We start from the raw sequence: 27,309 nt of genomic DNA, 5'->3' as shown, positions 1-27,309 counted from the left end.
GAAGTGTTTGATTGAATAATTTATATATATTTTTTCAATAGTAAGAAAAGTAATGGTTTGATAACTTATAACTACATTCAAAATGGTAACGATACCCGTGCTTGCAAACACCCACAAACTACTTGACACGCTTCTTTTATCAAACTTTTCAAAATGCAAATTTGTTTCTAAAAGCATTTATATGCAATCTAACCTATGACCTCAAAGCGGGTTTCGTTAGATCTCCCACGCGACATACCAGAAAACAGGAGATGAGAGATCGGTTTTTAATTAGATTGATTTATATGTGTCGTAGATATATTTGTCAACTGAAATATTATAGCAACGTTCCTTCAATTCAAAGAAAAAACAAAAAAAAAATCAAATCATTTCACCAGTTCTTATGTTCCCACAACCTATCCAACATAATCATTTGAAATTTGAAATTTAAGGAAAAACGCTTGTTGAAAAGATCACCTTAATACACTAATTACGACAATAGTAGATTACCGATCTTCAAGTCTTTTGATTCGATAAGGTAACGAAAAATCAAGATAATAAAGAAAAAACTGAGAGATTCGCATGAACTGTAAATTAGTGAAGTCAGGTGCGTGCATAGGGCTGGCATCTTCTTTTATGCGTGCAGCATCCGCCTTTTAAATTAACAATTAAAAACGTTTACAATATTTTTATATAAAAGAACGGCCGGTCCAAAATTAACAACTACTTCTGATAGTTACCTGCTTTTAGGAATAATACCATTGTCTATAGCTATTACTGTCAAATTTATTTTAACTGTATTATCGTTCCCTAATGAGGAATCCAACTGGTACGCTAACGATATCACACCGTCATTATTTACTGTGAAAAACTCCTACAAATATCAAATGAACATATAATAGTTTACATTACCATATTTTGCTCTTTCCCATTGACTATATCACATACAAGTTTTTCGTTATTTTTGTACGTTTTTGAATAAGATACAGTATATTCTGCATTTGATTTATAAACAATACGCCATGTCCATATGCCAATATATTTAGATTATAGATAAACATAAAGAGGTTATTTACAACAACTTAATATGTACGATGAAAACGAAAGACAGTGATTTTTTTAAAAAAATAAATATCGATATAAGTGTTGAGTTTTTATCACTCTCCGATAAATAATTCATTATATTTTGATTGAGATCAAATAAGTATGCAATACCACTAACAAGTTATGTTTTCATGTCTTGTCTCTAACCAATTAAAACACCTTTTAAGAAATTCGATATTGTTAAATTGACACCATTGAAAAATAATCAAAAAGTCTGTTAAGGTTCCACTAAAGTCAAAATATACGACCCTGCATAAACATCAAAACTTTGCCTGTATTTTTCAACATGAAATGAATAAAGTCATGAACTATAGGAACTTATGATCATTTAAACATACTTGACATATACACATTGTGTAAATTGTAAATAAACTTGAAATTTTTGTGTATTGGTCAGACCGTGTTTGGGGGTGAACACTAAATTTTCCGAAAAATCTGGAGGCATGTGAAATGACTTAATTTGTTTAAAATTGATATGAGCGAATACTGTTATATGTAAAGCAGTGACGGCGTGCATAAAGTTGAGTCCACAAACGTAACGTCTTCAAATTACTAAAATCATTTACGACTTCGGCATTCCCCCCCAGAAAACGAAAGCGTAACAAAAACACTAGACACTTAGTTTATAACATATTTTTTAACAAAAACGTTCAACATATTCATTTTTTTCGTACAACAAAGCACAGCAAATGCACATTCTGGAAATCTAAAAAAAAATATAAGCTAAGAGTATTGTAATGGAAATAATAAGCGACTATGCCGTGGATCCTATTCGGAAAATAGGAATCATTCATAATTTGCAGATTTTTTTAAACCCCTTTAAATGCACATTTTGAATATCAAGTCTATTTCAAAATAAGAAAATAGCAAGTACAATTTTTTTTAACAATTCCTCCAGTTTCTGATATTAATCCTTCCAAATTGCTACTTCTTACACATAACGAACTACATTCCAAACGCATCAACCATGGCCGTTTTTTATTTTGTTTTTGGTGAAGTTCGTATGACGCCATAGTCCGAATCCGAAAAATTATATTGTACGAAAATGCAGGACAATAAGTTTCATTTGTACAAATTTCAGTTAAAAAAATATGCTTATCTAATGTTACAAGTTTCATACATTTTTGCCGTTTTCTCCATATTCGTTTCATACTTTATAGGTTTAATTTTGATAACCTTCTTAATTATGTGGTTTTTAATGGCTAGCTTTAATCATTTTATCATTAAAAAAACTTCCCATTTAAAACATATGTTTACCACGGTTCTATAAAGCTACTTTTAAAAGCGCATTTAACAGTTGCCGTCAACTTTGTGCACGCCGTAATTACAAGCTAATGTAGATTTTTAAAAAAAATATATTGATTTACGAGTTTCAGTTAATTTCATGGATCTAAGTGAAACAATACAGAAATTGGACAAACATGTCATTGAAACATATTTCTGTTACAAATGAACATTAGCTTGTACTGCTTTACATGTAACAGTATTAAATCATACCAATTTAAAACAAATTAAGTCATCTCACAGGCCTCTAGATTTTTGGGAAAATTTAGTATTCACCCCCAAAACCGGTTTGATCATAACACAAAAATTTCAAGTTTATTTACAATTTACACAGTGTTTATATGTTAAGTATGTTTAAATGAACATATGTTTCCATAGTTTAGGACTTTATTCATTTTGGGTTGATAAATACAGGCAAAGTTTAGATGTATCTGTAGTGTCCTATGTTTTGACATTAGTGGAACCTCTTTCCTTTTTCTATCAATCATTCATCTTAAAATTTGGATTGCTGATAAATTTATATGATTGACTACTAGTATTATTATGCATAATAGATATCAAAGGTACCAGGATTATAATTTAACGCGCCAGACGCGCGTTTCATCTACATATAACTCATCAGCGACGCTCAGATCAAACAAGTACAAAGTTGAAGAGCATTGAGGAACCAAGATTCTAAAAAATTGTTCAAAATACGGCCATTAACTATACAATAAATGGAGAAGTATGCCAGTCTGTGTAAATTACATAAATGAAATACTTACTCGTTTGCTATTATCTGTTATGGAGTATGTAACTTCGCTATTTCTGCCAGTGTCAGCATCTGTCGCATTAACTTCAGTAATTGGTGAACCAGCTGCTAAGTTCCAATTAATCACAGTTGCATATGGAGCTACATAGTAAAAACATGTATAATTATAAAATGTAGTGGTTTTCAAATAAATAAGTGCTTTAAAATGATAAACTAATTAGTATTGTATTACAAGAACTTGTATTTCATCTTAAAATGCGTTTAAGGCATATTTGCATTTGAATCATAAAAAAAAGATTTTTCACGTATTTTCTTCCTTATCACTTTAAAAAACTTTCAACAAACAAAAATTCAAAAAATTCTCACTATTTTGAAATACAGGTGCATGTTTGTTGTTATAATCATATTCTACTGTAATCTCGAAGTTTGAATTGGCTAGTGATTTAGCAGTATCGTTTGCGTCTTGCGCAAAAACCACTCCCTGCAAATATAAATAAACAATCTTTAGAAAATGTTAACGTTTCGAACGTAAAAGTTCTTTCGGTTATTCGTTCATAAATAGATAAAAACAAATAGTACACAAAATACGTTTGCATTCACGCTATTACTTAAAGGCTGAGGCATACGTATAACATGATGCTATTTCAACGTTTTGAAAAGCTAAAAGTGTTGGAACAATTAATAAATCTTTTCGTATACTTTTAACCATTTTAATTTGTATACTGAAAACTGAAGAATAAATTGAATTCTATACTCTAGCATCATAGTAAACATTCGACACATATTTACTCTTTGCATAACGATTTATTTTTTCTTCGGATGAAACAACATCTTTTCCCATGCCTTGTTTTTATATGTTAAGAAAAATTTCATTTGAAAAAGATAGTTGATTTTTTTAATCCTTTTGTCCAAAGTATGCACTTGTACAAGTAAGACGGTTTGGTGTAACTTCATGTAATACAGTAACGGTCTTTTGGTATTGGTGTTTTGAAATGTTATCAGGACATTTTGTAGAGTTTTATAACTGTCATATGTTTGGGATAATTTGAAAAAGAACATCAATGTTAACCACATGCAGTTCTCCGAATTTCTTCTTTTTTATTCCTATATAGTATGTCTTATTGACAATCACTGGTGAAACTTTTGACAGAAGGTATATATGTCGCTCAACAAACCTTTATTATAGCGTTTTGTCCACTACGTATGGTCAAATTTCCTGATGTTGTAATTTTCCCTGTTATCTCGTCTATGGTAACCACATTTCCATTATAGCCCCCATTGTCTCTTATGCTGATGTTATACAGTGTTATAGGATCTTCATCGAGATCGATTGCAGTCACTGTCCCTATGGTGGTTCCTTCAGGTGCATTCTATGAGATATAAGCATTGAAATCAATGTTAAGAGATAAGGTATTGATTATACATTTAATATTGTATATTTCAATTAGTGATTAAGCAAATGTTTATCAACTGTTCCGGTGCAAAAGTAAGATAAAATCAGTCAAAAAACATGTTAGCGGGATCCCAACTCCCCTAACCTGGGACAGTGGTATAACAGTACAACATAAGAAAGAAATTATAAAAATCAGTTGAAAGAAGCTTAACTCATCAGATGGACAAAAATACAAATTGACGTGGCCGGGTAGGTAGACTGTCAATATCTTAATAACAACTATGAAGTTATATCTTTTCAGTAACTTTTTCTATTTCATTTTGTTGTAGATTGTTCTTTCTTTGTCTTATGTGGTCAACAATAAGTATCAATTCTTTAACATGCACCATATAACCATATGATAGAATTTCAGTTTCAAGCTCGATTGACAGAAACCTATATTGATTTCAAGTATATAAGAAAATAATGATTTATACATTTCGGTACTATTACTTTAATTGGTTTTGAACACTATAAGTTTTGTATAAGTTCAGTCAAGTAGAATTGTCTTTTTTGTTTGGTCCTGATTAAACAATACCCAAAAGCGACATTTTCAATTTCACAAAAGGATGCTTATTTAGGCTAAAGTTGTTTACCGATGTTCAATAAATAAATCAATCGAGTGAGGAGAGAAATCGAGGTAAAAAATAAATCTGAAGGAACTGCATGGAGAACAAATAGAATCAGATTAGGTGCGCCGACATGGCGAGCTTCTCTTGATGTGCATGCATTACCAGTTATTAAAATTTTCAATCAGTCAAAATGTCATATTCGGCAATAGGAACAATAGGTCAATTTACATATTACACTATCCTGCTATGATAAAACCGCAAACACGTGAACCAATTGAGTTGAGACATAGAAACATTGGTTATTGTGACCTAACATTTTACGAACTGTTAATGTGAGACGTTCTGATTCGTAACTCTGTTGGATCAGAGTTGTAAGTACCTTGATAAGTCCGGTGAATATACACGAGCGACATTAAACTTGTATTCTAAGTTTATTATCCCGATGCAGAGGTACTGTATACCGAAATTTATCAATTTTTTGTTCGAAATTACCCAAAACATGCAAACAATGCATATTATTATTTCTGGTACTTTATATATTCTTTATTACAAATTACCTGTGGTATTTTAAAGGCATACGCAAGCTTCTCAAATGCTGGACTTTGGTCATTTATATCGACTATATCAATCGTAAAAGGCATTGTCTTAGACTTCTTTGGTGGCGAACCTTTGTCCGTTGCTATAACTCCAATGATTACTTTACCGTGAGATTCCCCTTCCCGATCAAGAACAGAATCTCTATTTCTGAATTTGATAATTCCTGTCGTATTTTCTATAATAATGTCATCTGAAATACATATAATAAAGGAATAGATTACCTTAGCCGTATTTGGCAAAACTTTTTGGAATTTGGGTTTTCAATGCTCTTCAACTTTGTACTTGTTTGGCTTTACAACTATTTTGATCTAAGCGTCAATGTTGAGTCTTAAGTAGACGAAACGCGCGTCTTGCGTATAAATTATAATCCTGGTACCTTTGATAACTAATAATTTATACTGGATTTAAGAAAACGGTTAAGAATAATCATGCATACTTAAGGGAATTCCCTTGATTAAACTAGATATTAACGGGGTATTGCATCAGATTAGGTTTTAACAGAAATTATAGGATGATTTCAGAATTACATTTAGTTCAGAAAATTACGGAACGTCCATATAAATCACACAAATTAACAAACATATTTTTTGGCTATATGTTTTGGTTGAATTTCAATGTTTCTTTTTTTCAATAACTTCTTTTTCTGTATAAAATCATTCACTTATTAAATCGTGTATCATCTTGACACTTTAACTTTGTTTAATGGCCGAAAAAGGTAAGCAAATGCAAAATTCTAAAATAAACTTACTTCGTGTTGTGTCAAGTGAATATGTACAATTACATTTATTAACTGCACCACCGCTTCTATCAAATGCTGTTACTGTAGATAGGATGCCATTTGGTTGTGGAACATGCTCTTTGATGTGAACTGTTTCTGATTGTGAAAAATAAGGACGTGGGTTCTCATCAAGTATGTGGATTGTTACCTAACAAACAAATAATGTTAACAATACATAAATGTTGTTGTCATATTGTTAAATAAATAAATTTGGTGTTTTTACTGTCTTCTGATTGGTTAAAATTATTAGTTTTATTTTCAATGTTGTCAATTTTGATGGCGACACGCCCACTCTGACGTTGTGTATTCATACGCCAACATGTGTGTACGTTGTTATTGTTAATATAAATAATATAAAAAGTTCTTTGAGCCTTATTATTGATAGAAATTTATTTATAATGAATGGCAATAATTTATTTTGACTTTATTGAACCATAAAACTAATTTTTGACTCTTCACATTTTACATAATCCGCCTCGCGGATTATTCAATGTGAAGAGTCAAAAATTAGTTTTATGGTTCAATAAATTCAAAATAGATAATAGCCATTCATTAAATACAAAACACACACATATTTCTTGATTTCATTTTAATGTAATGATTGAGTACAAACCATATAAAAACTATTACACTATAATAATATATCCCAAAAGAAATAAAATATACAACAATTTTAAGCTAAACAGCAATTGAATCAATTCTTCATAATCGTCATTTCGAAAGATTACAAACGGACTTTAAAACTCAAACGTCGAAAATAACCTAAAATAAAAACGCCATCGCTGAGTCTATAGTTTTCTATGTAGTGTTTTGTGTGTTGATAGAGCTTTCTTTCATAGCTATGGTGTTATCAGTTTATTATCTACTGACGAGTTTGACTCTCCTGTTGTTATATTTGGCCTCTTTTCACCGCAATGTTATTCATGTAGTTTCAATTTGATAAAGGTTGCATCTCTTCATTATCAATATGACAGTGAATTAATCATATATAATTATTTTTTATTAGTATACTATTTTGCAGATAAATGTTCCTTGCAACCGTTGGTAATTATCACAAATACTTGAGTTAATGGAAATCACTTTTTAAATAAATATTTTCAACAATGCTTTTAACACATTCAAATGAAATAGAATTTGAGGAGGTACGTTTCACCTAACAGATTTAACACTTTAAAAATAAGCTGAACGTTCTAATCACACAATAAATTTAAAAAAATCAAGTTTCTCAATGATACAAAATTAGTGTTTGTCAAACTGCTAAATTTCAAATTCCTGTAAATTGTGTGGTTCAATTTTTTAAAACTTTATTTTGTCTACAGGTAAATGTAAATATTTCGTCAACATTTTATGAAAATTAAACAAGCCAAATTAATTTGAGTCAAAGTATTGGGTACCCACTGTAACAATCTCAGTCATAATCCTAGCTAATAATCAAAAATAGCTAAGAATATCTACAGATATATATATATGTATATAATGGTTTACTTTTATAAATTGTGACTATGATTGAGAGTTATCTCATTGGCACTCATACCACATCTTCCTATATCTTTATATGGTTAACACAATGATTTATATAGTAATGGTAATTGTTCTCCCTTGATCTTCCTTTTAAAACAACGACAAATTCGATCAAGTATATAAAGAAAAAAAATTTACCGTCGCAGTCGCTGACAGTTGAATAGCACCTTTGTCGGAAACGATTACTTCAATCGTTATTTTATCTTTCTGAACGCTCAATAATGGTGAGTTTAAAGTAATTTTCCCTGTATCTGCATCAATGGCAAATTTTAAATAATGTTCAGATGCCTCTACAAAGTAAGATAAAATAATTTTACATTCACAGCGGCATGTGTTTTGTACGGTGTTGCTTTCATGTTGTACACCTTTGCATTGGTAGTGTACTTAATATGTATTTAATCGGGTAAATATCTGTGTCGTTGTGTTTTACTTTACTGTATGTAATATCAACTACAACACTTTCTATCCGATTTAAGTCATTTGTGTTGTAAATCTTTGTGTTCACACATACTTGGCTGCTGCATTATGATTATTATCACGTAAACACAATAATATAATGGAATTATGGATAACTGTCATACAAGTTGCAGATTAACCTACAAATAAAAACAGATTGAACCTTCCTGTTTAACCGTACGATGTCTGTATCAAGTCAAGAATATGACAGTTTTTTTTATTATTCGAACAATTGGATGATATAGTCGAACGTTCGATTTTTCAGTATTAATTGCCTCTCCTTATTTATTTTACCTTAATACATCTTTGCGGTTACTAGTAGTTCAAACTTTTTCAAAGAGGATTAAGACGCACACATATGTAGTGATGTCCTTCGTTTATACATTGTATACAAAAATGGCGTTAATAATCATTTATGCGTACTTTTTTAATCATGTGTTCAGTAGAATTAAGCTCTTTGGTATGGTGGCCGGATGCGGCCATTTCGCCTTTTCGCGTTTTTGCGTTTTCTCCTTTCACTCATTGGTCTATGTAGTAAAATCTTGTTTATAAGAGGATATATTGTACAAATACTAGTATATAAAGGAATTATTTCAAATACATATCAAGTGATGTTTTTGTGGAGTCTTTATCATGTTTTATTCCATAACTTTGAATCATTACAGTATATGTATCAATCAAACAGAGTTATTTTTCTATTGTAATAGCAATCTGCAATAAGACAAATAAAACAATGCCAATGTTTACTTACGTATTGAATAACCTAACTTGCTGTTTTCACCCGAATCTGCATCAGTAGCTGGTATTGAATTTACAATTATCGTGTTTCCAACGTCAGCATCACGGGAGACACTTTTATTTATGTGTGGGTTAGCTATAACAGGTCGATTATCATTTACATCTATTAGAATCATACTCAGTGTTACAGTTGAACTCAAACTAGTTTTGCCCTTGTCAGAAGCTTTTATTATACAATCTTGTTGTCTCAGTCCACTTTCATAATCAATGTTTGCATTCTCCTTCAACCTCAAAATCATCTCACCAGTCCCTTGAACTGTAAAAATATTTTTAATCAATTTAAAGACAATAACAATCAAAACCAAGGAGTAAACAAAGACTTAAAAACCATAGGACATTATATCAACAATAATAAATAATAAATAAGAAACAACACGAACTCCACTAAAAACCGGGAGTGAAATCAGGTGCTCCGGAAGGGTAAGCATTTCCTGCACCGTATATGGCACCCGTCGTGTTATTTCTTTGTTCAGTTCTGTGTTAAAGTTTGAAACACAGGAATATGAATGAGTTTACAACGCTATGACGATGGGTTAACGATGAGGAAGCAGTGGTGACATAAAAGACAAAGAAGTACAAAGTTAATGTTTAAGGTAATTTGAGACAAACTTTTGTTTGAAGAAATTGAACTTTTTTCGAAAACTAATCATATTCTGTCTTTTAGTGCCTTGATTGGTTATTTCATAACATGTTTTAAAATATGAACAGTCTATAACGAACTAATATTTTGTTTGGGTATGAGTTGGGGTACTAAAACTAATTATCTGCGCAAGTTGATATATTTTCCTGAGGAAAATATTAAAAGTAATAACATTAAAAATCTTATTTAGCAAGTCAGGTTGAAAACGAAACGCAGAAATACATTTCTGACTTACTTTTTCGCAATATGCAATTGATAATTGATTCTGTACATTAACCCATCATAATTAATGATGTTTTATGTATTGATCTTTGTTCACTCTTTTTTATGTTGACTTTTTTAGAGGATTATAGTGCTATCTTTTATTTTTTCCTAGATTCGTTAAGGTAAAAACAAATTTCTTCCTTGAGGATTACAAGTCGATGCTAAACCACAGGGCCTTCAGATCCATTAAAAAAATTCAAATTTAAAAACAAACACGTTTGCACTTGTTTAAACTTTATTTCGCAGTTTTCCTATTTCATCCACATAAACTCTCATAATTGTTATGAGCATATGTCTGTAAATAATATTAAAAATTTAAAATCCATTTTTTTCATAACTGCCATTCATTTAACTATTCAAATCAAATGTAAAATTGGCAATCATCCACTTCTATCATAATGAAGGATATCTATTCATTTCTGCACAAGACTTGTTGAAGTTATATTTTGATAATCACATGAATCATTCATTCCACAATTCTGAGTAGATGCAAGCATTAATATAAATATATCGTATGAATGCGTACCAATGATATGAAGGTTTATCACGATTTGAAAGAAAAGAATTTAGAAAAGGCATGTTAAAGTTCGTCAGTATGCTTTAAAAAGGTTGCCAATTTAGTTTATTGTCATTCCCTTCGTTTTTTTAACTCTGCTAAGTCACTCCTTAATTCTGGTATCACGGCTTGTGAAACGTCTAATGAGAAGTTATCAGCGATGTCACAACTTGTGAGGAAACGTTTTCAGGCTTACATTCGTTTCGCGGAAAGATATCGTAAATCATACACTCACTCACTCGCTAAAAAGAATTCGCTGAAGCTATTTTACGACATCAACATGTAGAAAACCCCGATAAGCTATATTTAGTTTGATATACGTTTTCATTAACATATAATAGATTATTTCTGAAATTTCTAACCTTTTGTAACAGCGACCCAACAATCACCATTAGCTACAGTCAAATCTATGTCTCCATTCGCTCCAGAGTCCGCATCTTTTACTGTACCAAAATGTTGCTGTGGATATAGATGTTACAACAGGTTCATTACACAAAACCAATGTATTTTAATTTTAAACATAAAATTTGATGTCATTAACAAAAGCAACAATGTTCATGCTGGGGAATATTTTAAACCTCGTTTATATTAAATTTTTCCTTAAAGTTTGTAAACACTTAATTAGATAAACATCGTTCAGTTTGGGGCAAATGCTATACCATTCTTCATTTCATAGAATTTCTTTCCAGCTGTAGAATTTTTTAAAAAGGAACTTATTACGTAACTAATACACCGGTACTACTTATCAAAAGTCGAATTTACCGAATACACGTTTTTATATACCGGCTTGTTTTGCTTTTAGTAAATACAGATTGTAGCGCAAATAATTATCAAAGGTACCAGGATTATAATTTAGTACGCCAGACGCGCGTTTCGTCTACATAAGACTCATCAGTGGCGCTCATATCAAAATATTTATAAAGCCAAACAAGTACAAAATTGAAGAGCATTGAGGATCTAAAATTCCAAAAAATTGTGCCAAATACGGCTAAGGTAATCTATGCCTGGAATAACAAAATCCTTAGTTTTTCAAAATATTCAAAGTTTTGTAAACAGAAACTTTATAAAAATGACCACATATTGATATTCATGTCAACACCGAAATGTTGACTACTCGGCTGGTGATACCCTCGGGGACAAAACGTCCACCAGCAGTGGCATCGACCCAGTGATTTAAATAGTTATCAAAGGTACCAGGATTATATTTTAGTACGCCAGACGCGCGTTTCGTCTACATAAGACTCATCAGTGACGCTTATATCAAAATATTTATAAAGCCAAACAAGTACAAAATTGAAGAGTATTGAGGATCCAAAATTCCAAAAAGTTGTTCCAAATATGGCTAAGGTAATCTATGCTTGGGATAACAAAATCCTTAGTTTTTCGAAAAATTCAAAATTTTGTAAACAAGAAATTTATAAAAATGACCACATATTGATATTCATGTTGACACCGAAATGTTGACTACTGGGCTGGTGATACCCTCGGGTATTAACCAAATAATTCGTGCAATTGACAGTGATTAAGATAATGTGCGAAGAGTTTTCTTTAAATAGTTATATACAATATAAATTCGAAACTACATGACATATGAAAGAAACAGTATTGTTTGATTTGTTAAAACAGTTGTGTGACATTCAGCACATTTCTTTTTTTTCAATTGTCTCAGTTTAAGAATACTTCCGAAGACGGGTTTCACGGTTTGACAATGAAAGTCAAACACTGGCAACAAGATATTAATTTTTTTTTAAACAAGTCGAAGAAAGAGAGGTGGCGTTGGTTTGGTTGATACTTTATTTGAAAATTATTTTGCAAAGATCTTCGTATTTCATGTCTATAGTTAAATGAACTTAACCCAACGTTGTTATCAAATATGCAAATAAAACTGCATACTATTTGGATTTTTTATCTACGGGAAAGCATATATATAAGAATTGAAGCTCGCAGAATAAAAGTCTAAAACTCACAGGATCGTTGATGGTTGTATCTTCCAGGAGATCAACTGTAAATACATTGCTGGAAGACTGTCCAGTAAATACAGGTTTGTTGTCATTATAATCCAGTATGTCAACTGTCACAGAAACGGAAGTACTCATTGTCCTATTATTTGGATTATATGCCTAAACACAAAATTATATATATAATTTTAACATTTACTGACGCATTTGATTTTTAAAAGAAATCACTTTTCTTTGAATTTCTCTCTTTGTTTACATTTTTTTGAATATTTGTATATTTTATATCAATTGCTTTCAATATCCTAAGTATCCATAAAATGAAGGTTTTCAAATAGATGAAGCATCAAACTTAATTATCATAGACTCAGATAGGTCTGCATAACATTTCTCAGTTATAATTTAACCATTTAAAACAAATATCTGTGGATTGTTTGCGGAGAAATAAATGTTTAACTGTATACCAGTTATACTTATTTATTTATTGAATTTATATTTGTATCCGTTACACATTTTGTATTTGTGTTCGCTGTCGATATTAGCCACTTTGCAATTGATGTCGTCTTTCAAACAGTATTTTTTATCCAGAATAAGGTTTTCTCATTGTTGAAGTCCGTTCCTTTGTCTATAGTAGTTAAACTATTTTTCGTGTGGTCCAATGTGGATATTTGTCAAATTTCATATTATACAACATCTTCTTTCACTTAGATTTGTAAAGAACTTTATCCTAATTGTATGTAATGTTGCGTGTTTAAAACAAAACTGCAAAGATAAAGCAATTGCTCGAAATAAGCTTTGGAGTAAAATTTTACCCTTATTTCACAAAGATAACACACTAAGTAATTAGAAATACTCTGAGTCAGTTATTTAAAAAAAAACTGTTACATAATTTATATTTCCGAATCTAATAACTCAAGAATATTATTTAGTGAAATTACCTCAATACTGAATTTACACTTCTTTAAAACTTCATAATCGACTTTCTTTGAAAGTTGTATAGATCTTGTATTCTCTCTTTCGTTTTTAAGACTGAATGCGGAACTGCATTCTATATAAACACCTAAAATATAAATGTGTTAACAAATAATATTAGATATAAAATTAAAAACAAAGCAATATGTACTGAATGATTTATAAATTCAGTCAGGTGACATTTCTAAACAGGATTAGCTATGCGTCCCCTTTGGCTCGTTTATGTTAAATAAAGGCAACAGTAGTATACCGCTGTTCAAAACTCACAAATCCATGGACAAAAAACAAAATCGGGATAACAAACTAAAACCGAGGGAAACGCATTAAATATAAGAGGAGAACAACGACATAACACTAAAATGTAACACATATAGACAAAATCCCACGAGAATAACAAATATAACATATATATATAACATCAAAACCAAATACATGAATTTGGGATAGACAAGTACCGTGACACGTCTTATCGCAATGTGAATTTACACTCAAAAATAAGAGAAAACAAACGACACAACGTTATAATGTAATACACACAGAAACGAACTATAATATAACAATGACCATATTCCTGACTTGGTACAGGGCATTTTTAAAGGAAAAAATGGTGGGTTGAACCTGGTTTTGTGGCATGCCAAACCTCGCACTTTTATGGCCATGTGAAATATAACATCAAAATGACAACACAGGACTACAATATAAATAAATTGGAGAACACAATTAAAGATTTGTAATGATTTACACTGTTGTTTTCGCTAATTTTAAAATGTAAGTAATAAATCCAAACATTGGGTTATTACTTTTATATATTGGTAGATATATTGGACGTGTCACCTTTGAAACGGCAAACATATTCCTTTAAGACAGACACGCCAAAGGTAATTTAAAACACAACTAAAAGTTATTGTAACATAATGCTTTTACGAAGTCTCCAAAACTAAGTCCAAAAAAGATTCTCCAATTTTCGTTTTCTTGTTCTGTTAATTAAAAATAAATTGTCAAAGGTCACAGATCACAGTCGTAATTGACTATTGACCTTTTGACCTTTTAGTTGGCTATACGTTAGTATGGTCATTACTGAAAACCCGATGTGTCTACCACTAATTTTGTAAACTTTATTGTTTCTAAAGTTAAAAACGGAGATGAGGAATATGTTAAAAAGACAATAACCAATTTTTTGTAATATCATTTTAAACATAATATGCCCTTGGATTATTTTGGTTTCCAACCAACAATTTAATCAAGTTTTTTGGAATAGTATTGCGAAAAGCAATATGTTTTCGTCAAAAATTATCTATAGAAGAGAGACACGTTTTTTTAAGAGGTATGTATTGATTTATAAGATGATGCGTCTTTAGACAAATAAATTTTTAGGAAGGGAACATCTTAAAGCAATGTGTACTTAAATTAATATTATAGCTATGATTAAAATGACTCTGTATTGATTGTATTATTCATGTTTTGGACCGTAGAAATTTTAGCCCGTTATTTTTGTTCATATTGTAGATGGGTTATTGTAAATCAACAAAGCACGTGTCCGATAATGGAACCATATTAATAAAAATGCGCTGATATCATCAACGAGTGCATATCTACATACAACCAAAATTTGAAATGAGTTTTTTGATAAAAGAATAGAATACTATCAAAGTTTTGGAGTTCTAGAAAATGACATATTGAAAAAATTGTATAGTTTACAGACTTTCTCATTGAATCTAAATGAATAGTTATCTCCATTTTAGAGAAAGAAATTTTCAAATATAGTCATTTGTTTTCTATGTTGTGTTTTGTGTAAATTGTTTATGTATTTGTCTGTTTCCTTTTTTAGCCATGCCGTTGTAAGTTAATTTTCAATTTATGAGTTTGAATGTTCCTCTTCTATCGTTCGTCCCTCTTTTCAAATATGACAATTCCAGGAACAAACATGTCTATCTGATGAGTTAAGCCTTTTCAACTGATTTTTATAGTTCGTTCTTATGTTGTACTGTTTTACCAATGTCCAAGGTTAGGGGGAGGGTTGGAACCCCGCTAACATGTTAAAAACCCGCCGCATTATTTATGTATGTGCCTGTCCCAAGTCAGGAGCCTGTAATTCAGTGGTGGTCGTTTGTTTATGTGTTACATATTTGTTTGTCGTGCATTTTTATTTATATAAATAAGGCCGTTAGTTTTCTCGTTTGAATTGTTTTACATTGTCATATCGGGGCCTTTTATAGCTGACTTTGCGGTATGGGCTTTGCTCATTGTTGAAGGTCGTACGGTGACCTATAGTGTTAATGTCTGTGTAATTTTGGTCTCTTGTGGACAGTTGTCTCATTGGTAATCATACCACATCTTCTTTTTTATATACTAAAGTAATCACTCTACATTGAAACAGATGCTGTAGTTGAATTAAAATCATTGTTTCATGCATAAACCTTCATTGGAGTTGTATGCTGTATGAAATGGAATGGCAATTTTGTTTAATGATTACACAATATAAACACATATTGAAGGCCGTACCGTGACCTATTGTTAATTTCTATGCCATGTGGTCCCTTGTTAAGAGTTGTCTCACTGGCAATCATATATCACATCTCCATTTTTTTTGTATATATTATACATTCAAGAATTAATAATGAATGCACAATTAAAACAATTTGATTCAAAGAAAGTCACAAACTCATATAGATTTTTGAAAAGTATTGACGAAAACCTGTGCACTTACCATCTCCAGATAACTGAAATTCAATTACAGCATTATCATCAATGTCATTGTCTGTTGCCATTATCTTTCTGTCTTCTGGATATACTACAGTAGAGATCGCTTCATTTTCGTTCACTTTAAAGAAATAAGCTGAGCTAACAAATGTCGGCTTGTTATCATTTTCGTCTAGTATATGGACCCTCACCTACAATCACAATTTGTAATGTTTGTGAAAAGTTTCTTTTTATAAATACTGAAAATTTAGTTTCATGTTCATAATATTTAATTTTCATTGGTAAGTATCTGCATTAATGTTTATTTCTTTTAAATAGTCCGGAAATTTACTATGTTGGTTGTTTAAACAAATCCCGGACTCTGTTTTTTGTTTATTTGACATAGATTCCTGGTATGTCATCATCTTTTAATTATTGTTGTCTCTTTAAAAGAATATCATACAACAAAGGTTTTGATCTTTATTGTTAGCGTAGGTTGATTTATATTTTATTGAATTGTTTGTCTTAATTGCAAATTCTGTCATACCACACATAATTAAATTTCGGCCGTTTTTTTCAATTTGGGGAGGGGGGTGGGGGGGGTAATATTACAATTTAAAGTATCTTTAAAATTGGTTATTCCGGAACAAAATGAAGTCAGTCCTGACATTTGTTCCATATGGGAAACAATAAACTAATCACTATATTTGACTGTTCTTTATCGACCCCTGAGAACGTCCAAGATATAGGTTACACCTCCTTGGATAAGATTGACATAATTTGATTTGGGTGGTGTGTTCAAGGTTTCTGTATGTTAAAAAACGTATTTCAAGTGTGACTTTTCGAGTATTTTTCTTTTTGAGTGTACGTGATGTACATTGTTTCAAAAACACGGATCATGCGCAAATGATGATATGCTAAAAGAGGGACGAAATATACCACAGAGACATAAAAACACATAGATCGATGCTAAACTGACAACGCCATGGCTAAACAAGAAAAAGACAAACCGACAAATAAGAGTACACAACATAAAAAACTAAAGACTTAGCAAACCGAACACAACTAAAACTTGGAGTGATCTCCGGAAGGGTCAACAGATCCTGCTCCTTATGTTGCACCCATCGTGCTGCTTGTGTTATTACAAACCCGGTACATAGCCTAACAGAAGGGGATTTTAGTTGCGACATAAGGAACATATCCGATATCATTTGTGAAACAGATATTCCATAACGATCAACCAACTCGTGATGACGTCCGCAAAAAAAAAATTAATGTCAGTTTAATTTGTTGTAGTGGGAAAGTAGAAGATTTCTTTTTCAGACATTATCTTTATTTAATCCTGTTGTGAGGCCGGCTTTTTTAATTTTATTTCAGACATGTGAAACTTTGTACAGCTTTTTAAAGCATCCGCCTCCTTACCCACGCCTGAAATATGAAATGCATATCAATTTGGTGTTTTTCGTTCATACATATGCACTCGGTGTTTTCAAAGGTTAAAAGTAAAAAGATAAAAACTTACCAGTCAAACGTATTGGTTGTAAGAATGATTTTTTTTTGTTTATAAATTAAAACTTAAATAGATAGTATTGCTAAACATTTATAAATACTTATAATCATATATCCCTTCGGCTTAGTTTACCTATATCTTTAACATTGCATAATGTAATGCATTTCTTATGCTGTTTATGATATCGTAAAACTAAATCTGTTAGTAAGGCCTTTATTGAAGATTACTCGGAAAGAAAACAATTTATCTATTAGTTGTTATTGGCTTGAAGTAACTTTCAGTAACTGTGAGTGTTTCAGATCGTTACTAGTTTTTATTTTTTTCTCGTGTTACTTATTTCTGTGTTTCAGTCAAACCATTGCCAACTAAATTTTACAGATCGTTATTATATTGTACTGTCAGTTCACTTAGAAATGAGCGCTAACAAACATTATTAACCAAGCCACTGTCTGAATGTACCTGTCCTTAGACATGAGCCTGTATTATAGAGGTTGTCGTCGTCAACAGTCTGTCATATTTGTTTTATCATAGATAAGGTCGTTGGTTTTTCTTTTGATTTTTTTTCAAATCTTGTCATGTGCGGCTGTGTCTTTTAACAAAACTTAATATGCAGCAAAAACTAACTACGGAAACAACAGAGGTTTGACTCAGGTGAATTGGGAAGGCGTAGTCCTTTGTCAATAAGCTTCATCGGTTATTAAAAAGTTCGATGATAAGAAATACAGAAGGAGAGAAAACTATAGATATTATGCACTCAATTGAATGACAACTAGAAAAACTAGTTTTTTTTTTACCGATTTTGTCTTTATTGAAACCAAAATTGAAATCAAGACAACCACTCATGATTACGACAAGTGAATATAAACTCTTTTGCAACTAACAGACGTCTAACTAATCAAACGTTTTGTACTTACGAATTATAATTAAACTTACTAAGGCAAGATCGCTTTCTGCTGGTGCAGCCTGGTTTGTCACAAGAATAACAAATTCATGAGTGTTAATTGTTTCCCTGTCAACCAGTTTTGATAAGGATACCATACCCGATGTTGAATGTACAGCAAATGCCACGTTTGAACTACTGCTATCAATAATCGTATAGTTCAAAGTTACATCAGATGGTCTTGTGACTTTTGATGACACACTTTCTAATTGAAAGTTGATTGGACAATTCTCTTTTATCGTCATGTTTATTACTTGCTGTGTAAATTGTATTCGTTGATTTGAGTTTTTTTTATCTACTGTTACTGTCACTGAAGTATTAGTCTGCCTCCGAGGATTACCGTTATCCATAGCGATAACTTGTAAAGCATAGTCACCATTGTTTTTGTCACTTTTTGTACGCAAAATACCAGTAGAGTCAATATTCAAAAATTCAGCTGCTGAACCACCGATACTGAATGTCACTCTACTATTTTCTCCAGAGTCTTCATCAGTTACTTTAAAGACCTCAATAACACGTTCCGCTGCTGATGATAAATATCTATACAAAAAGATGAGGAAAACTCATGTAACATAGTAAAAATTGGAATATCCTTTCAGATACAAAATCAGTTTGTTTGTCTAAAGCTGTAATAAAGTAAACTTTTACCGAAATAGAACATGTCAAATATATCATCATATTTATGTTTAAATGCTAACATATTCTACAGTTGTGTTCGACGAATATCGTCATTCCAAGTTAACGATTTGATTTGGATTTTACCATTCTTTATGTAAAGCAGTGTCAAGTCAATAGAAGTTACGGAATACGTTTAGACTGAATAAATCATTAAAACTCATTTGTCAGCAGTTACAAACATACAAAAATATATGCACGATGCAGTCACAACGACACTCTTCGCTTTTCTTTTCGTTTTCTCCCAATGCGGTGTAGCTCTTACTGGATAACTCAAAACATAGATTTTTAAGGGGATCGATGAATTGCATTACATTGACTGTAAACAATGTAAAATTTGATTTTTTATGTTCAAAATCACCCAATGAGAAGAAATAAATATATGAGTCAAGCAAACTTACATATTAACTTTTTACTTGTTTGGCTTTATAACTATTTTGCTCTGAGTGTCACTGATGAGTTTTATGTAGACTAAACGTGCGTATGGCGTATTAAATTATAATCCTGGAACATTTACATTTACTATTTACATCTGTATAAGTTTTTAGTTCACATAGATGACAAACCTGATAGTAATTGTAGGTGGAGGAGATTTGAAGATTGGAGCGTTGTCGTTGACATCTTTTATATTGATGGTAATATTCTGTGTTGAACTTAATGGAGAAGAACCATTATCTTCAGCTTTAACTGTAATTTGGTAGAATGATTTATCTTCGTAGTCCAGGGTACTTTTACATTTCAGTATACCTGATGAATCCAATGTAAAATGTTGCGTTCCACTGAAAGTTGAAACATAACTTATAGAAGGGTATGTAATGGTTCATTTCTTGCAGGAACAATATGACCTGATTGGGCGGGCTTAAACGTTAAATTTAAATGTTTTTGCTCCATATATATTTGAAAAATAATTCAAATGCATGTACTAAATCAGGAATATAACAGTTGTCCATTCGTTAAAAGTGTTTAAGATTTGATCCTGCAATTTGATAATGAATTTTCTGTTTTGCATTTTCCTTGGAGTTTGGTTTTTTGCTATTTTACTTTTCACAGTGGAATAATCTAAATGAGAAAATGAATTTACGAGGAAAATTTGCGTTTAACATGAACCAAACTACGAAAAATCTCCTTATGCCAAATAATGCACAACAAATGTTTACCATCCTATAATGTGATACTAGGACGATAATACTATTATAACAATGATGTAATGTAACTGTTTAAAATAATTGAAATAAAAAGGATCAAATGTAATAATTATTATTATCAACATAAAGTCATATGAAACCTCAAATAAAAAAAATGATGCATATGTTTTTATAAAAAAATGGATAGTTTCCATTATTAAACTTCTGTACATATACTTTTTTTCCGAAGAACATTCTTCAAATAGTCTACAAATAGAAGAAGTTTAACTGTTTTTTAATTGCTTGCTATTAGGAAGCAATTCGCCGATATATTTTACGTATGCAAGTGACCTTATCGTGACCCACCTCGTACAAACTCGATGATTGCAATACGCGCGGAATTCTGATCATCTCCATTTAAAGCGATAATGTATTTTTTCGTAATAAAGAGAAGAAACAGCAACGGTTTGGCTCGAATATTGAGCCTCGAATTTTCGTATTAAAGTAATTTAAATCCGTGAATAACTCATCTATCTTATTATCTTGAAATACATTGTACATGGTAGTTTATCATAGTATGATACACTGACAAATACATCAGATAGAACAACAATTCTTACTTTAACAAGGAGTAAGTTATCCGACTGTTATTTGTACCAGATTTGTCAGCATCAGTTGCACTTATAGTTGTTATTGGGTTAGAAGAACAATCCTTTTCTTCTTCAAATTCAACTTCAATTTCGGCTTCATCAAACACTGGGTTGTTGTCGTTTTCATCAAGTACAGTAATCGTTACTGACATGGAGCTTGATCGTATTGATATACCATTATCTCGTGCATATACAATCACTGCATATGTCTCGGAAGATTCACGGTCTAATTTTCCAGTGACAGTTATTTCTCCAGTTGTTTGGTTAATTCTAAAAGGACCACCATTATTACTGACGAGGTCAAAAGTAATCTCTGCATTTTTCCCTACGTCAGCGTCAGATGCGAGTATAGTTGTAACATGTGCTCCAGTTAAAGAATTTTCAGAGACTGAAACACTGAAATTGGAAAATGTTTTAATGACTATTACACATAAAATCGATTGAACATTTTCATGTATTAGCAATAGAAGATGTGTAGGTAAAACTTTAAAAAGAAGACAATTTAACAATAATATATATATATATATATATATATATATATATATATATATATATATATATATATATATATATATATATATAAGCAATGTATATATAGCAAAAGTAAATAAACACGGTGTACAGAATGTATATAATAATATTTTTAAATTTGCAAACTATACAGTGGTCGCCTGAAGATTGCCAGAAGGCATGAAAGCGCTAGTGACAATTATTTAACGAACTGTTATTATTTGATGTGAAATGTAGTTTGCAAATTTAAAAATATTATTATATATATATATATTTACAACTATATATACAACTCGTCTAAACATCAACCCAACAATGTTAGATCTGTAAATTTGCTTTCGCAAATTTTTGGTTCTTCCCTCGCCGGGATTCGAACCCATGCTACTGTGATATCGTGACACCAAATCGCCTGCACTGCAGCCGTCCCGCTAGATCACACGATCACCTGGGCTCTGTATATATATATATTATATATTACAATAAATATTGTCTTTTTTTCAACATGACTTATAAAATCATTAACTAATATGTTCATTGCTGATGGTTGTGAAAATGTTTGTAAACTGTTTGTATGGACCATTAATTGTGTTATGAAAATGTTACAACACGTTTTAGATCACAATTTATTTAATCTGTGTATTAGGAGGTGCGTATTTGGTCAAAATGATTGGATCTCATTTTCATAATTCGTATGCAGGATATCAATAATAAACTCATCATAGATACCAGGATTAAATTTTGAATTTACGCTAGACGCGCGTTTCGTCTATAAAAGACTCATCAGTGACCCTCCAATTCAAAAAAGTTTAAAAGGCCATATAATAAAGTACGAATGTGAAGAGCATTGAGGACCAAAATTTCTAAAAGTTTTGCAAAATATAGCTACGGTAATATATTCCTGAGGTAGAAAAGCCTTAGTATTTTAAAACTCTAAAGTTTTGAAAACAGTAAATTAATAAATATGACCATTTCATTGATAATTCATGTCAGCAGAGAAGTGCTGACTACTGGGCTTGTGATACTTTCGGGGAATTAAAACTCTACCAGCAGTGGCATCAATCTAAGGACCTCAAAAATTATTTCAGGATATCCATAATTAGATTTCTAGACATCCATAATTTGATTTTAGGATAATTTGAAATATAAAAGGACCTGTACAATTAATCGATCGATATAGTTGTTCGTCATGACATCGTAATTCGAATTCAGGATGATAACCGTTAAACCGTAGTAACATTTATATTTATCATAGTTTAAAATGCTATTCAATTATTTTTGTGGTAGGAGAAACACACATGTATTCGAATAAAGTTAGGAGGGATGACAGCCTGTTTACTGAATTCTTTACCGCGTATTTCGATAACGTTATCGATTCGTGTCTTATACGCTTTCGCGCATGCTCAGTTGACGTACTGCCCGCTTAATTTAAAAACTCTTTGTTTCAACACTTGCCTCATTGTACCGCGATCGCAGGCATCTTCTTGTTAAACTTTATGCATCGAACTATTTGTAAAGCACGAATGTAAACGCCGTTGTTTACCCTTTATTTTTTCCAAAATTACTTTCTCGAAAATGAGCCGTTTAAAAATAATTTTTGCATTTCTCATTGACAATTTACTGCAACTCAGTCTTTATTGTGTACTTAGGTGACTCATAGTTGACTTTACTTAATCCTCTTTGTTCCTTGTGGAACATAGGGCTGAGTCGCTTTCCACCTTACTCTTTTTTGGGCTATTCATTTTGCTTCGCTCCAGGTATATCCAATTTCCTCCAGATGATTTTGCCTTGATCATCTCTAGCTGTGAAATGGTCTACCCAGTCTCCGATGTCCTTGGGGTTCCATTATAATGCCTGTCTAGTGATGGTTTCCTCAAAGCGTGCCCAATCTATTGCCAAGTTCTCCTCTTTAGCTGTTTAGTTGCTGGTTCCTGGTTGGTTCTTTCCCATAAGCATTTGTTACTAATGGTTTCTGGCCACCAAAATTTACAAATTTGGCGCAGGCATTTGGTGATTAAAACCTGGATTTTATGTTGTACCCCTGTAGTAAGTCTCCAGGTCTCTGCACCATAAAAAAAAGGACTGATTTTAAATTCTTGTTGAAAATTCGAATTTTGGTGTTTTCTGTAAATGCTGTTGATTTCCAAACTGGCTTCAGCATAGCAAAAGCTTGTCGAGCTTTATATATTCTTGTCCTGATGTCTGCATCTGTCCCACCAGTTCTATACATGATGTTTCCTAAAATAAGTAAACTGATCTACTTCTTCAATACCTTCTCCTTCGATTGGCACTGTGCCTCCTTTTCTTATCTTTAATTTCATAATTTGTGTCTTCTTGATGTTATTTTTTAGTCCTAGTTTCTATCCTGTTTCATGGAGTTCGGTGGTTTTTTTTCTCATGGACTCATAGTTAAGAGTCAGTAAATATGAGCAAAATACGGCAAATTATCTAGTCATTTCGTGTATATACTTGAGAAAAAGTGGTAAATAACTAAGCAGGCTGTGATCTCTACCTTTCTCCAAACCATTTGTGAATCTCGTATCACGTAATAATTGACAAACTTAAAAAAAACTCATAATAAAATATGATTCCAGTTCAATAATGATTACACATCAAATTATTTGAATTAATAAATCAAGGAAGTCGGATGTTATTGAATTTTTAAGATCCATCGTAAAAAGCTATTACCTGTTTTGACCAGAATTGATTTGGGGATTATTGTCATTGTCATCCAGTATTTCGACAGTAACTGTAGCCGTTACAGAATTTACGCCATCGGTTGCAACTACTGGAAGAGGTATAAGCTCGTCATTTTCTCTGTCGATTTGAGCTTTTGTTGTGATAGTACCTTTTTGGAAACAAGAAACTAATTAATAGAATGTACATTACATTATTCAAATATAAAAAAAAATGGTGTATTTACTGTCTTCTGATTGGTTAAAAGTATTGATATTTATACTTTTATTTTCAATGTTGTCAATATTTATGGCGAAATACCCACTATGACGCTGTGTATTCTTACGCCAACATGGGTGTACGTTGTTATTGTTAATATAAATAGTATAAAAAGATCTTTAAGCCTTATTTTTAATAGAAATTTATTTTTAATGAATATCAATAATTTATTTTGAATTTATTGAACCATAAATTTATTGACTCTTCAAATTTTACATAATCCGCTTCGCGGATTATTCAATAAAATAGTTTTATGGTTCAATGAATTCAAAATAAATAATAGCCATTCATTAAATGCTACAAATATTAGAGGTGATAAAACGAAATTACTAATAAAAATATAAGAACTGGAAGGAGTTGCATACCTTCAAATTGAACAAATCGAATATGTCGACAGGATAATCATTTCCTCGTATGCATGCATGCATTCCCGCAAATTGTAAATATACTTTAATTTCGTTTTTCTTTGTTGTGGCTTGTGTACTTTTATAAGTCTTTTTCAACAAAGGAGTAGGTTCAGTAAAACCCCTTTTTGGCCTCAAAATATAGCAGTTTTAGAAAATTGTGAAAATGTAATCGTTTAGATATTTATTGCAAAGTAGAATGTTTCTGCTACATAAATATGGGCTGTTTTTGACAAAACAATGCACATATATCGGGTACTAGCATCATTAAGTCATGCTAAATTACTGAAATCTTCACAATTGTAGCAATTTAGTTAAATTTTAGACGGTTTCCGTCTGAAATGAAAGTGGCCGCATTCGTGTTCATTCATAATATTGAATTGTAAGTTGTATTTGATGATAATACATAATATATATAAAGGTTGAGGATGAACATGGATGCGGCCACTTTCATTTGTGACAAAAACCATCTGAAAAGTGACGATTTTTGGCATATTTGATAGATTTTTCATATTTAAACTTGAATCGGGGCGTTTTAAATGACTTATTAAGTTAAAATCTTCCCCATTAACTAATTGAATCAATTGAAATAGACACTTAAGTGTTTAGAAAGAGTCTACAATCTTTCGTTAGATGAACTTGAAAATTGAGGCCGAAATTGGCCCTTACCGGACCTACTCCTTTACAATGTTTTGAAAAAATAAGGATTTTCTTATCCCAGGCATAGATTACCTTAGCCGTATTTGGCACAACTTTTTGGAATTTTGGATCATCAATGCTCTTCAACTTTGTACTTCTATATGGATTTATAAATATTTTGATTGGAGCGTCACTGATGCGTCTTATGTAGACGAAACGCGCGTCTGGCGTACTTAATTATGATCCTGATACCTTTGATAACTATTTAAACTAACATAGCTAGTTCCCTTGTACGAATTAACTGAAAATCATCATGTTTTAGTGACCGTCATTAGTACACAAAATACCTGTAGTGCGTGAATCGTCGTGAACATGTCAAACTAGAATCATCTCGTTTTTGTATACGGTAACATATTAGACAATTGTGACAATAAATCTCAGCAAAGTCAATAAAATGAGCCCAAAGAGGAAATTTACCAACGATATTGTGTTAGTTTCAAAATTATAATGTACTCAAGTCCGGACTTTTGGGAGTGACAATACTGACATGCATCGAATATGTGTGACATTTTTCATTTGTTCTCTTTTACTAAGCAGGAATGTGTTACATTCACCCGTTTTCTACTATTTTCTAATAAGGTTATTAGTGTTCAGTGTATGTTTCTCAATGATTTCTCAATTGACGATTTCAAAATAAAGACAAGTATATGTAACAAGATATATCTTACCAGTTGATGAATCTATGTTGAATATATTAGTATATTTTGAAATGCTATATGTTACTGTAGGATTCAAATCTTTATCAGTCGTCGATATTTCAGGAACAACCTAATAAATAGTTGGAATTCAAACATTTCATTATATACTCTCAGTTGTTATATACTTATGTTTGCGATTCGTTTCAAAGTGCTACGATTTCTAGATTTTTGCCGGGACTGTTTTATCGAGTCAGTTTATATCGACCTTTGACATATAGCAATTCGATAGGTTAAGATATGTTCACTGTTTTAAAATACAATCGCTGCACACTATATCAAACAGTGATTACTTTCAAGACAAAGACAATAGCTGTTGACAAAGCTCAATCACATCAAACGAATGGATAACAACTGCCTTTTTCCTGATTGGTACAGGCATTTCTGTTTGTAGAATATGAGGATTAAACCTGGTTTTATAGCTAACTAAACCTATCACATGTATGACTGTCACATAAAACAAAGAGTTGGTTTTCATAAAACTCGTTTATCAACTATATCATTCCTCACCAGCACTTTTTCAAGGGCGTTCTCCATGACCGTGGCATTATAAGAATGGCTGGTAAATACAGGTGACTCGTCATTTTGATCTGTCACTGTTATAGTTATCTCTCCTATTACCTGTCAATAACATGAATTCATATATATGTATTTATTAAAGAAGAAACAAATTATTGTCACAAATATATAAAATCTCAAATCTTAAGTGTAGGATTTTGCTTTATCCAAAGTGGTAGCACAGTTTATATTGTCGAACGGTTGGAATGTAAAACAAAACATACAAATACTGTGAATTCATTGTTATTCGTTGG

The 27,309-nt window shown here is 31.4% G+C and overlaps 2 protein-coding genes across 6 annotated transcripts in view; one reads left to right on the top strand and one right to left on the bottom strand.

Annotated features, from left to right (window-relative positions):
* Positions 1-27,309, top strand: part of LOC143062766 (amino acid transporter heavy chain SLC3A1-like) — a 387,949-nt gene that overhangs the window by 285,151 nt on the left and 75,489 nt on the right. The gene's annotated exons all lie outside the window — the stretch shown is intronic.
* LOC143062761 (cadherin-23-like) overlaps positions 1-27,309 on the bottom strand; it is a 47,710-nt gene that overhangs the window by 7,636 nt on the left and 12,765 nt on the right. For 4 of the 5 annotated variants that reach the window (XM_076234537.1, XM_076234533.1, XM_076234535.1 and 1 more), the window contains 18 exons: positions 27,008-27,118; positions 26,471-26,570; positions 24,433-24,592; positions 21,208-21,633; positions 20,030-20,242; positions 18,782-19,328; positions 16,367-16,550; positions 13,626-13,747; positions 12,700-12,852; positions 11,095-11,191; positions 9,226-9,528; positions 8,157-8,308; positions 6,468-6,645; positions 5,680-5,909; positions 4,294-4,488; positions 3,485-3,599; positions 3,132-3,259; positions 720-853 (listed from right to left, as the gene is read on the bottom strand). In XM_076234537.1, the coding sequence (XP_076090652.1) occupies positions 720-853; positions 3,132-3,259; positions 3,485-3,599; positions 4,294-4,488; positions 5,680-5,909; positions 6,468-6,645; positions 8,157-8,308; positions 9,226-9,528; positions 11,095-11,191; positions 12,700-12,852; positions 13,626-13,747; positions 16,367-16,550; positions 18,782-19,328; positions 20,030-20,242; positions 21,208-21,633; positions 24,433-24,592; positions 26,471-26,570; positions 27,008-27,118 (3,548 nt within the window). The remainder of the gene's footprint in view (positions 1-719; positions 854-3,131; positions 3,260-3,484; positions 3,600-4,293; positions 4,489-5,679; positions 5,910-6,467; positions 6,646-8,156; positions 8,309-9,225; positions 9,529-11,094; positions 11,192-12,699; positions 12,853-13,625; positions 13,748-16,366; positions 16,551-18,781; positions 19,329-20,029; positions 20,243-21,207; positions 21,634-24,432; positions 24,593-26,470; positions 26,571-27,007; positions 27,119-27,309) is intronic. The other variant, XM_076234536.1, reaches the window with a different exon arrangement.

Source organism: Mytilus galloprovincialis, chromosome 2, assembly GCF_965363235.1.
Source record: "Mytilus galloprovincialis chromosome 2, xbMytGall1.hap1.1, whole genome shotgun sequence".
NCBI classification, from domain to species: domain Eukaryota; kingdom Metazoa; phylum Mollusca; class Bivalvia; order Mytilida; family Mytilidae; genus Mytilus; species Mytilus galloprovincialis.
Note: the sequence above shows the minus strand (reverse complement) of the source record. Positions and strands in the feature narration are given on the sequence as shown.